We start from the raw sequence: 12,865 nt of genomic DNA, 5'->3' as shown, positions 1-12,865 counted from the left end.
CCATTTACGGTTCAACTAATTTAAGACCTCAAAAAATGAGGAGAGGATTCTGAGTGGGCAGTAGAGGTGGGTGTCTGGACCTAACATTCTCTTTTCTCCTTCTTGCTCTACCTTTGTATCATTCTCCATCTTCAAAACATCAGACCTTTCCTTCCCAACGATTTGGCAGTGCTTCTTCAGGGAAAATAAAGGAGTCTGTTTTGCAGCTTTGTTTTGAATCCAACTTGCTGAGAATGAGAGCTTGCTTGGCTCATGGATAAGACATCTCTCAGATCCTTCCTGCTCTCAGACTTTCCTACCTCATGCCTCTTGGATGCATTGACTAGAGCCGCATGGTTTGGATTTGGTGCAGCCATTTGCATGCATATCACACAGAGCTTGTGAAGGAAATAAGTGATATCAATTACTACTAGGCCTGTGGATTTGCAAAAATGAAGAAATGTGTTCCATAGATCTTATTGTTCTTTAGGATGAGAATTAAACTGTCCCAACCTTCTGAACTCTGCTCCCCCTCTGGCTACTGGGATGACGATGAGTCGCCTCCACCCCACCCACCCCTACCCTCTATGACATGCTGCCCCACCCTGCTATAGATGACAGGTCCAGCTATATGTGGAGAATTCAATCATCAAGGAAATACCTTTTCAGAAAGTTCTGACATTCAGTTGGAAACCTCAGTGGAAGCAGAAGAGATCTCTGCCGGGAAGAGAAGGGTAAGCTCAGAGGGCATTGTCATAGGCTGGGACGCCTTGTGTGTGAAGAGAGTAGAAAGAAAAGGAAAACACAGGGAGAGCTATGAAAGGAGAAGAAGGTGGAAGGAATTAGAAAGGTAATTAAAACAAAATAACTTAAAGAAAAGAGAAGGAAGAAAAGATGGAAGGTAAAGGGAGATTTGGTGTTCTACTTTTCTTAGATTAGTTTCAGTCCTAAACTTTAATTTTGGAGCAATGGAGTGATACCATCCCTGAGAGCCCAACGTTTGTTTTCTTCTTTTCAATAGTTATATCCTGTTGTCCATGCTGCTGTTTCTGCTCCCATTTCAGGATCAACCCAGCCATAATGTCCAGAGTTGGGTAAAAAGTAGGATGGCTATAGACCAACAGAAATCAGCCAGTCAACTTTTTGATGCCCTCCAACTTTTCTACTGTTCTTTTCTCCTAAGTCTCCATGAAGGTCATGGTTAGAAATAAACTCTCTGTGTGTTTGCCAATAGACATAAGCTTGAGTCCTCTTAGCACTGTACCTGTGACCAGGCAAATGCAGGCAAAGAAGGGAAAGGGCAGCCAATGTGTGAAACACTGTGAAAACAAAAAGATTTCTGTACTCCAGTGGGATTCGTTTATGAGATTCATTTATGAACATATGATCTGGCTTACTGAAATTCAGCAAAGTATAGCAATTGATCCTGGAATACAAGAGGGTCTAGGAGGCAAAGGTTTCTTCTTGGCTCTGTCTTGCCTGGTCAAAACATTTCTCTTGAGCCAATGATTATGTTGGATACTAGGGGCTTCGTTTCCATAACACCTGTTTGTATTAACAATTTAGGAGACCTACCATGGGAGAATCTGGACAGGACCCACTGGATGATGTGTGAGTAATGAGAATGAGGAACTAGGGTGGGAAGTGACTATAGCAATCCAGTAAGGAAGAAAACCTTCACTGTGCAAGACACCATGCCCTCCAGCCCAGAAGCCTTCCTAGGGAGGAAGGAGCTTGGTGTTCATTCTTTGGAATTCACCATACCATAAGTGGGGTTTTCCAAGATAACTAATGTCCCCAAAAGCAAATTAGTCTTATTTGGGGGAAAAAATCCGTCACTATCCCTGCCCCCACCCAGCCCATGTGCCTACCTGACTAGGGTGGAAGGTACTCAACATAACAAACTTCTTAGGAAACTGTTACAGAAGGAGATTGAAGACATTCCTCTCCCTTACAGGTATTTAAATGCTTTATAGGTGTGGCTTGGATTCCACATATTCTGTACAAAATTTTTGAAAACACAAGTTAGAGCATAATTATTCATATGAAAAAAATATTTTATTGCCTCATAAAACATTTGTATTTTAATGGGCTCCATTTATAATATTTAAAATGAAAATGTGATTTGACTCTAGGAATTTACTTTATGCAAAACCCTGTAGAAATCAATTTATCATGGAAAATGATAATGGAGGGCTGGTTAGGCAAAGTTACAACAGAAGATGGGGAAATGAATGAGATGATAGCTCGTATGTTTTCCTGTCCTGAGTTTAGTAATGAAGATAATTTTCCTGCAGGCAGGAGATGATGGAAATACCGAAATTAGAAGCCACAAAACAGAACCTCGACTACCTGAACTCAGACCTTGAAAAGGACCTGCAGAGACTGGATAAGGCAAATCTGGTTCTTCTCAGAAAAATTCAAGAAAAAGAAGAAACAGTTCAGAGGTCAGGCTTTGCAGTTGGTCGGGGAAGGACTTCTCGTCTGAACGCCCCTTGGGATCAAGAGAGGGTTGGGGAAAGGTTAACTTTTTTGTCCTTGAATCTGGGTGATTTAAATTCTGAAGCATAAACGGTGGTGCCCTCAAAGAGTTTTATGTGCAGATTTTTGCACTAGATTTCCACATTACATTGACATTTTATTGCCACCGCATTGGGAAGTCTACCCAGACTTTGGCAGTAGCTTCCCAAGCTGGGGCCCTGGCAGCTTCCTTAGGACTGAGCCACATCTGCCTGACTCTGTTTTTCAGTCTGGAAAGGGAGGTTTTCCTGTCAGTTGGAAAAGCCAGAGAGAGGGAGGAGCTGATCCACATCCTATCTGAGAAGGAAGAAGCCCTAAGGGGTCTGGAAGTAGAGACAGCAAAGCTGGTAAGGAGGCATCTGGAAAAGGATGGTCTGATGTGTTCTGCTCATGGTCTGCGGCTCTCTTTCCCAGGGGACCATCAGCGAAGAATTTGCCTTGTCTGTAGAAATCACAGCTGTGTAAGAGGGTGCTTTGGGAATGATGCACCCTGTAACAGGGTGAAGCCTGGGCTCTGGTCCCAGGTCACCTGTGTGGGGCCAGAGTGCCCTTTTCCCACTGGTGCCCCTCATCCCAAATGGAATTTCAGTGGCATGGGGAGAGGGGGAGGGTATGAGAGCACAGTGGGGTTTGTTGCCTTTACCTCTTTCTTTCCTCAGGAAAAAAAGGAGATGCTGAGCAGGAACGTGGTAGAGGTTCAAAAGGAGGTAAGGTGTGCCCTGGGTTTTCAAGGGTAAGTCCCAGGATAAGTCTACCCTTGAAAGGAGGCTCATTCCTTAGGAATCCCAATAGAGTCAGCGTCTTTCTGAACTCTCCAGTCAGAAAGACAGGAGAAGGAGCAACCTACAAAATGCGTGTGCTCCCTCCTGACCCCGCCTCCCAAATCTCTTAGAACAGACTCTGATTAACTGATACCATCCTTTGTCCTCTGGGGATTACAGATCTGTGGTGGGAAGGCCAAAGAACTGTGGAGGGAGAGATTTGTTCCTTCCTACCCCAACTTCTCTGCCCCACTTCCTCTTCCCTCCCTCCCTCCCTTCCTCACCTCCCTGTGCCATGGTTTTCATGCACTATGGAAACAAAAAGGTCTGTCCAGCCAGCAGGGAGTCAGGCAGCTTCCACAAGGAGAAGGAGGTAGTTTTCTATCAAGCTTCTATTTGGAATCTGAACTAATTAACCATCCTTCTGCGGTCCTGAGATCGTCAAGCCTGCCTTTATTCCATGTTTCATGTGTATGCTTCACTCAGTGTACAATCTGGGGCATGGTATTTCAGATTTCAAGAAGATTCAAGAATGTTGGCCTTGATAAAGAAACCCTAAAGCAGATGTTGGCAGAATTGAAGGTGAGTAGAAACACAAGGCTAGAGATTCTCTGGGAGATGTGTCAGTTCTAAGTTTTGGGAGGCATGAGTCTCAAGGACTCTCCCAGGCTACGTCCGTCTGTGAGCTTCTAGGGGTGAGCCCACGTCCTTTGTTTCCTCTGCTTCACTCTCTGACTTGGGCAGTATTCACAGCATTGTCAGTCACACTGGTGGCAGAGATGACTACGACAGAACCTAAGTGGAGGCGCTGCTCCAGAGACCTCACCATCCACCAGTCACAGAACACCCATCGGGACCTGCCCTCAAGGAGTTTATGGTTTATTTTCATTTTTTGTATTTATTTATTTAATTGAAGTATAGTCAGTTACAATGTGTCAATTTTTGGTGTACAGCACAATGTTTCAGTCATACATACACATACATATATTCCTTTTCATATTCTATTCCATTACTAGAGTAACTACGCTTAGAACTATAGTTACTGTGCAAGATATTAAATACAGTTTCCTGTGCTATATAGTTGTTTATCTATTTTATATATAGTGGTTAGTATTTGCAAATCTCAAACTCCCAATTTATCCCTTCCTACCTCCTTTACCCCCTGGTAACCATATGTTTGTTTTCTATATCTGTGAATCTGTTTCTGTTTTGTAAATGAGTTCATTTGTGTAAGAAATTTATGATTTAAACAGCACACAAATACAGATAGTCAAGAAGGAAGGACTACTAACTTTCACAATGATAGAGGGATGTATCAATAATCTTATCTGATTTTCCAACCCATGGCTTACAAGCCAAGGATGTTTTATTTTTCAATGTATTTTATCCTTTTCTTCTACTAGAAGGTAAACTCAATGAGGGCATGAATTTTTGTCTGTCATTTACTCCTATTTCCCCAGTGCCCAGAACAGTGGCCGGCACGTAGTAGTAGCCCAGTAAATAGTTGTTGAAGGAATGAATGAATTGGATGTGCAGTTGAGGGCAGAAATCCTATGGAGAAACTCTCTGCAGCTTAATGTGGCGAACATGGCAATTTGGCTGAGCCCACCATGCCAGAGCCCTACTGTGCTGTTTCCCTCCAGAAAAGAGGCTGGAGGTTTCTGTTTTGCTCCGTGATTCAGGTGGAATGTTGAGCATGCCCTGTGGAATACAAGAGGGAGAAAGGGGCTGGGAGTTTTGGTCAGCTGGACTGGAGGAAGGAGGATGTTTAAGCCCACAGACCGGGCAGTCAGACAACCAAGGTGTCAATGTCACCTCTGCTACTGTGTGATTTTTAAACCAGTTATGCACTTAACCTCCCCTTGCCTTTGTCTCACCTATAAAATGGGACTAAAAATAATAGCGCCCACCCCAGATTGTCATAGTCCGTCCTCACTCTAGAATAGCTGTTATTATCGTGCTCATTGCTGGTCTGGAGGGAGGGTGACCATTACCCATTTGCCTTCCACAAAAGCATGCTGTTAATTTTCTGCTGTCACTTGCCATCTTCCGTAGGTGAGACTACAACAGTCAACAGAGTCCTGTGCAAATCAAGAGAAGGAACTAGTCAAGGTAGAGGCAGTGTCTTCCCCACTGAGGGTCTGTGCAGGACCCATTTCCATTTGTAAATGGAAGGAAACCCCTGAGATCTTAGAAACAGGACAGCTCAAGGCATGGGCAGGGGAGGAGCAGGAACATCTGGCAGATGAATTTCTGCAGATAAAGGGAAAGAAAGCTTATATTAAAAATACTGGTCTTACAATTTCTTAAACACCCCTCCACCTCAAATACTCAAGTACTTTTCGTTGAAGCCCAAACCTCAGTGCCCTGAAACATCTCCTGATGTTTCACCCCAGAGGCATAGGAGAAGCTGGGCAAACAACTTCCTTTGCTCAAAATTAGACCCTGCCCATGAATGATGAGATCACTGCTTTGTGATGGGGTGGCTTTCCCTAGTAAGAAGTTGCTAGGCAACCAGCCAAATGTCCAAGGTGCCAGTTGGGAGAGCCGAGGCTTGGTTGTGATTTAATCCATGAGATTTGTTAATTTTCTTTTCTTTCTAGGTAGAGAGTGACTACCAATCTGTGTATCAGCTCTGCGAAGACCAGGCGCACTACATAAAGGTACACTGCCTCTGAGGGAAAGTCAGAGTAGAGGAGGAACTTCTCCAAGGTCTCTAGGGTCCTCATAAGGCTAAAATCTGACACTGGGGAAAATGCCTTTTATACAACAAGAACAACAAAACAGATGTATGTTGAGGGTTTACTCTGTGCTGGGCACTGTCACACATGGTATTCTTAAGCACTCAACACACAGTATTTTTCTCAATCAGTTTGTCCAGTAACTCTTTGGTGATGATATTGTTATAATCGAGAGGACACAGGTTTAAAGGAGTTTGGTAACGTGCTCTGAAAACATAGTAAGTGTGAGAGCTGGGAATTAAATACAAGCAGGATCCAAAGAGAGAACTCTTTTTTCCCCCCACGTATGTCCATCTGGTCACTAATATCTCCTAACTTTTATTAGAACATCTTCCTGCTTGTGTGTGGACATTCATGCATGCACCATTTGGAATATTAGGAGTTAGGAGACTGTTTCATCAATGACGTGGTAATGAAATATGCAGAAATTCTTGATTATGATAAATACTCTTTTTTTTTTCCATGAGAAGAAATACCAGGAAATTCTGAGGCAGATGGAAAAGGAAAAGGAGGTGCTGCTTCTTGAAAAAGAAGTGTAAGTTTGAGAAAATGACTCTGTTGATAGACTGCAGTGAGAGTCCCCAGGAGGTCTTTGAAGGGCAGGGTATTTCTCAGACCTGTTTGTGTCGCTATAAATGGCTCCCAACAAGTTACCCCTGCAACTTCTGCTCCATGTTCTAGACTGAAAAATCATCCACATTCAAGCTTCTCTCTTGCCTTTCTCAGCAATTGGTGCTTAAAAGATGTCGTCTTTTATGTTCTTTTCATGTGTCCTTAGCTGAGTGTTATTCTTGAAAATCGATGGTGCTGACCATCTTCCCAGGATGTGGTAAACCCAGCACACTGGCTGGGGGCCCCCTTAATTCCCGTATATGTATATTCTGTATCCATGGACTTGTATCACTTATGATTTGACACACTTTCCTTTGTTTATACTTGTAAATTGTGTTATGTATTATATTATGTAATATACATAGACTGCACAACTCTTAACTGGTATGTTAATACTACTCAGCTTAAGATATAGAACATTTTGAGTACCCCAAACATCTCCCTTGGGCCTCTTGTCAGTGAATATTCCTTGCAAAGGTAACCACAATTCTGACTTTTATCATTTTTTATTGGTTTTGTCTGATCTTGAACTTCATGTAAATTCAATATGTACTCTCTTGTCTCTGGCTTTTATAGAGATTCCTCCACGTTGCTGCATGCCCCGTAGTTCACCCCTTTCATAGCTGTATAGTATTCTGTTGAAGGAAGGAATGCGGCACAATTTATCTATTTTACCACTGATGAACATTTTTGTTATTTCCAGCTTGGGGCTAATCAACTAAAGCTGCTATAAAACATTCTTGTGCATGTCTCTTGGTGGACATATGCACTCATGTCTCTTGGTTATACACCAAAAGGTCACAGTGTGTGTGTGTGTGTGTGTGTGTGTGTGTGTGTGTGTATCTATCTATCTATCTATCTATCTATCTATCTATCTATCTATCTATCTATCTTTGGCTTTACTAGACAAAGCCAAATAATTTTCCAAAGTGGCTGTACTCTTTGGAGTACAGTATCTCTTTCCACAAAAATTTATACTAGGTTCTAATTATTCTACATGCTCATTTTCACTTGGCATTTACAGTCTTATTAGTTTTAACCACTCTGGCAGGAGTGTAGTGATACTCAGTTTTGATTTTAATAATGCATTTCATTACAGATTATTAATGATGTATAACTTTTTCTTTTCAAATTCTTATTGGAAATTTGGATGCACTCTTTTTGTGTCTTTTGCCTGTGTTTGGGAGATTGTCAGTCTTTTTCTTGTTGATTTATTGGAGTTTATTCTATTTTTTTCATAAAGTTCTTTGATAGATATAGACATTATAGCCATTTCTATGGCTTTCCTTTTTTACTCTCTTAATGGAATCCTTTGATAGACAATTTTTTAACTTTAAGGAAATCTGATCCATCAATTTTTTTTCTTTTATTTTTGTGCAGTGCTTTCTTTAGGTCATAAAACTATTCTCTTATGCTTTGCCTGAGAATATTTTGTTTGTTTACTTTTTATGCTTTTACATTCAACTGAAATTTGGTTTTTTCTATGGTGTGAGGTAGAGATCAAGATTCTTTTTCTTGTGTGTGTGGATAGCCAGTTGGCCCAGCACCGTTTATGTAAAAGACCATACATGGTCAGTGGTGCTTTGTTTTACAGCTCAGGTAACCATATATGTGTGAGTCTGTTTCTGAATAATTTATTCTGTGCCAATGGTCTAAGTTGCTATCCTTGTGCCGATACTACACTGTGTTTCAAGTACTGTATCTTTATAATTGGTCTTGACTTATCATCACTTAAGTTCTGCAACTTTCTGTTGTTCTTCAAGACTATCTTGGCTACTCTTGGCCCTTTGATTTTCCATATAAATTTTAAAATTAATTTTTCAATTTCTACTAAAAAAAGTGCTGAGACTTTGATTGGAATTACATGGAATCAACAGATAAATTTGGAGGTTAATTAATATCTTAACAACATTGAGTTTCCTGAGCCATGAACATCATTATCCCTCCGTGTAGTTAGACCATCTTTAATTTCTCATAAAAATGTTTTGTAATGTTTGTTAGTATGCTTGTGCATCTAATTGTAATCAGATTTCATCAGATTAATTCCCAGGTGTATATTTTTGATGCTGTTGTAAATAAGACATTTGTTTTTTGATTTTCTAATTGATTACTGATCATATGTAGGAATGCAGTTGGTCTATATATACAGTTGACCCTTGAACAACATAGGGGCTAGGGGAGCAAAACCCCTGCACAGCTGAAAATTCATTTACTACTATCGCTTCTTCAAACACAAAGGAATTGATAAATGACTCACCCAAGGGCAGGAAGCTGAAACAGCTTGGATGGAATCAGCACTCAAACCCTAGTTCTTTTGATTCCTCATATTGTGATCACTAATCGAACACAAACTTTTCCCGACATTTAAAAATCTGTACGATGAAAATACTATGTTTATTGAAAAAAAATCTGCTATAGTTCAAGCCCATGTTGTTCAAGGGTCAACTATATTGAACTTGTATCCATCAACCTTGCTAAACTCACTTATTATAATAGTTTATTCATAAATTCTTTTAGATTCTCATCTGCAAGTAATGACAGTTGTATTTATTCCTTTTTTAATCTTTACATTTTTAATTCTTTTTCTTGCCTTTTTGCATTAACTAAGACTTTTACTACAACATTGACTAGAGGGGGTGGCAGTGGGCATCCTTGAGTTTTACTCAATTTAGGAGGAAAGTATTTAATATTTCACCATTAAGTAGTGTATGTGGGTTTCTTGTAGACATCCTTTATCAGATTAAGAAACTTCCCTTTTATTTTGAGTTTGCTGAGTTTTTTTATAAACAGGTATTCATTTTTATTAAATGATTTTTCTGTATGTATTGAAAGGATTGTGGGTCTATTTTTTTTTTCCCTTGGAAATGTACCAGTGCTGCTTCATGTTTAACCGGTCTCAGACTCCAGCTTTTAGTCCCCAGCACTGCATCACTACTCCAGTCTTTGCTCAGCTCTTGAGGCATCTTCTGCTTTCTGGACTTTCTTGAAATCTTGAGCTATTCATGTAGAGCTTAGGAGCCAGCTATCGCCTTGATAGGGAAGTTCACACAGATACTTGAATTTATTTCTCTATGGCTCCTTCCTTCCTTGGACTTTCCCCCAATGGTCTTGAACTCCAACCTCTGTCTCAGCCAATTGGTGCTGCCACTTGCTTCCTGGACTCTATCCACTGGACCACAAATTGACAAGTGCCCTTGGGAAAAAGCCTGAATGAATGAGGAGCTCACTCCGTGTGCTTTACTTTGCTCAGGGTTTAGTATCCCCTCAGCTTCTGACTGCATTCTTCAATGCATTAAAACAGCTGTTTTATGTATTTTGTTCAGTTTTTATCGTTGCTTGTAGAGTCGGACTAGTCTGACACAAGCAGTTCCATCACAGCCAGAACCTGGAGTTTGTGCCCCTTCTTCCTTTCCTCCTCTATTTAATGTTTACAAAAAGATATTCCCATGGAAAGGCTAATAAGCTTTCACTGGATCTGACCCTCTGACAGGGAACAGCTCTAAATTCTGGACAACAAAACAAATGAATCAACGTTCAGAAGGCATTGGAGAATAAACAAAACCATGCAGATTCTGGAGGGGAGTTGACACTTGGAAGAAGGGAATAGCAGGGGGTGATTTCCCCATTTTTATCACTTTTAGCCTGAGGGCAAGCTAAACTTGGTGTGTGAGGGTGAAGGAAATCACCTAGAGAAAACTTAGTCTCTCTGGGCTGGAAAACAGGACAGAGTTTGGGGTAGTCAAACTGCTGGATAAAAAATAGATGGAGAGTCTCAAATTTTGTCTACACTCTGCCCAAATCACAGGCTGACTTCCAAAACCATGCATGCTCAGGGCAGTCTATGAACAGCCCGGACTGAGGTTTGAACTGCCACCAAGAGACAGACTTTCTGCACTGTGAATCCAACATCAGGATTGTCTCAGTTACTCTTCACTGTCTTTTCTCTTGAAAATGGACCACATTTTCCTGTTTCTTTGTATGTTGACCAATTGTGAATTTTGAACACTGAGCATTGCAAATGGTATCAAGAATCTAAGAAATACGGTGAAAAAGAATATGAAAATGAATATATGTCTATCCATGTATGATGGAAGCATTGTGCTGTACACCAGAAATTGACACAACATTGTAAACTGACTATACTTCAATAACAAAAGTTTCCAATGAAAAAAAAAATCTAGGAAAAAAAATCATAGATGTTGCATGACTTAGAAAAGCACCTTTCATCAGCCCCACAGATTGTTATTTAATTCTTGGATCTGATCTTTTTCACCCAGATTCAAAGCCCAGAACTACTCTTCCCAAATAGTGAAACCTGGGTCAATTCTGGTGGAGACCATCCAAAGCAACATGGTAAGTCTCCCTTTTCTCAAATTGAAGTTTTCCTCCATCCCTTCCTCCCTTTGCTTCTCTCTTCCTGTCCCCCTGCCCCTCCCCTTCTAGTCAATACCCCTAGAGTTAGGAAATAATGAGGCTCAGTACCTTGCTTCACACCATGGCAGAGCCAGTGACTCCTGAGTCTAAGCTCTTAGCCACCCTACTATACTGCCCCTTTGTGAGCACATAGACAGGCACACCTATGGCTTTTATTGCTTCCCGCAGGAGAAGACCATCATTAAGAAACAGAAGAGAATCTTTTGGTACAGGTAAGTGCTAGAATCTTATTTTTTTTCCCCTTATCTAGGTCTTTTTCACTCTATAGAAGTAAGTAACTTGATAAGAGCATACGGACTAAGGATAAACACATCTACCAACCAGAAGGTATCACGCAGCCCCAGATTTCTCCCAACCCTTCCTTCTTTTCTCAAAACCAGAGTTATACAGAACTTGGTGGCTGGATAAAGTGGCTATTTTTGAGAATTTCAAGGTGACACCTGCAGGCTGCATTTCACTTTCAATTTGCATTCTTACAACTAATAGTATTTTCTATTTTTCAGACCCTGAATCTGATAATCTGCTAAACTCTTTGCTGGAAAGAGAGTTCAGGGTGCATTAATTCTCTTAGTTCATTTACTGCAGGCTGTAAAATTTTAGGAAAAAAAAACTGTTTAAGCTGTGCCTTTTCTTTTTTAATTTTTGAAATAAGGCGACTAACTCTGAAATGCTCCATGTGGCACTTTGACAAAAAGCTTCAATTTATGACATTTCAATATAGTTAAAGACTGAAGGCCTCAGGCCAGGTTTCAGGGTGGAATTTTCTTAGGTGCACACAAGAAAAAAACAAACACACACACAATCTGTTATTGTTTGAGTTGGTTTCTTTTGGCACTTGATGTTTAGGAAAAAATAACCCTATCAATTTATGTGGCTGTTAGCATCAGAAATGGCCCAGACTTATTTCAAATTCTAGAACTGCTTGCTACAGCGGATCTGAAGAAGGTCAGTGATCATGAGACTCACAAGTGTGACAGTCCTGGACATTTTCTGACAACCCCCACAAAGCCCTGCAGATAATGCCTGGAAAGCCCTATCCTTTTGTATCTCCACCTTTCCTGTGTGGACATCTATTCTGTTGGAGGGCTTAAATGTCAGGAGGGCTGTATGCAGTTCCTCACCGGCACATCAGTCCTTTTCTGTTATTGCCTGTCCCCTACCCTCACCCTTTGGGTCTCCATTCCCCACTTCCTCATCGGGCTGGCCTGAAGAAAGCTATTCACCAGTCACAATGTGAGGTTCACCTCCTACTGCTGGATGCTGGGCTCTTCCCCCCTTGCTAACCATGACTGTCTCTCTGCAGGCATTTCAAGTATCTCGTCTTCATGGTTATGATCTTCATTAGGCTGCTGGGTTACATGCTTTTCTACCTGCAATACATAAACCCAGACCTCCTTGTGGATGCCCTGCCCATGGTAATGAGCAGAGATGCCTTGAAGAGGCTGAGGGACGTCTTATTTCCCTTCCTCACTCTAGAGGTGGAAGAAGTTCTACCACATTAGTCTGGAGTGACCTGGGGGCGTCACACTGCACCTGAGTGGAAAGGGGGGCAGGGCTGTGGCTCCAAGCAGGGGAAGGGCCACAAAGGCAGTGGGAGCTGACTCAGAGCGGCTGCTTTGATGTCTGACTGCTTCATTTCATTCTCTCCCCTTGCTTTCCCTCCAGAGTGTCTCTCTTTCAAATAAAAAATATGTTTGACCATAGTTCACCGTGTTGGTCTGTGAATTTGGTCTTTGTGTCCTTTAGGGAAGATAATATGTTACCTGTACCAAAAGATTCTCTTCTGTTTCTTAATGATGGTCTTCTGCAAGCAATAAA

The 12,865-nt window shown here is 41.2% G+C and overlaps 1 protein-coding gene across 1 annotated transcript; it reads left to right on the top strand.

Annotated features, from left to right (window-relative positions):
* The first annotated feature begins 1,555 nt into the window (after positions 1-1,555).
* Positions 1,556-12,549, top strand: LOC102505500 (transmembrane and coiled-coil domain-containing protein 5B). The gene is made up of 11 exons (XM_006193783.1): positions 1,556-1,590; positions 2,277-2,426; positions 2,729-2,846; positions 3,159-3,206; positions 3,774-3,842; positions 5,316-5,372; positions 5,864-5,923; positions 6,472-6,536; positions 10,891-10,966; positions 11,216-11,259; positions 12,351-12,549. The coding sequence occupies exons 1-11, from the start codon at positions 1,556-1,558 to the stop codon at positions 12,547-12,549; spliced, it is 921 nt and encodes a 306-aa protein (XP_006193845.1).
* The last annotated feature ends 316 nt before the right edge of the window (positions 12,550-12,865 follow it).

Source organism: Camelus ferus, chromosome 6, assembly GCF_009834535.1.
Source record: "Camelus ferus isolate YT-003-E chromosome 6, BCGSAC_Cfer_1.0, whole genome shotgun sequence".
NCBI classification, from domain to species: domain Eukaryota; kingdom Metazoa; phylum Chordata; class Mammalia; order Artiodactyla; family Camelidae; genus Camelus; species Camelus ferus.
Note: the sequence above shows the minus strand (reverse complement) of the source record. Positions and strands in the feature narration are given on the sequence as shown.

What these genes read in the sequence shown, in the direction of transcription:
- LOC102505500 (XM_006193783.1), top strand. Translation starts at nt 1,556, where the DNA reads ATGGGAGAATCTGGACAGGACCCACTGGATGATGT. An exon ending in AAAGAAGAAACAGTTCAGAG is followed by an intron (nt 2,427 to 2,728) that starts GTCAGGCTTTGC and finishes TCTGTTTTTCAG; the next exon opens with TCTGGAAAGGGAGGTTTTCC. An exon ending in ACCAGGCGCACTACATAAAG is followed by an intron (nt 5,924 to 6,471) that starts GTACACTGCCTC and finishes TTCCATGAGAAG; the next exon opens with AAATACCAGGAAATTCTGAG.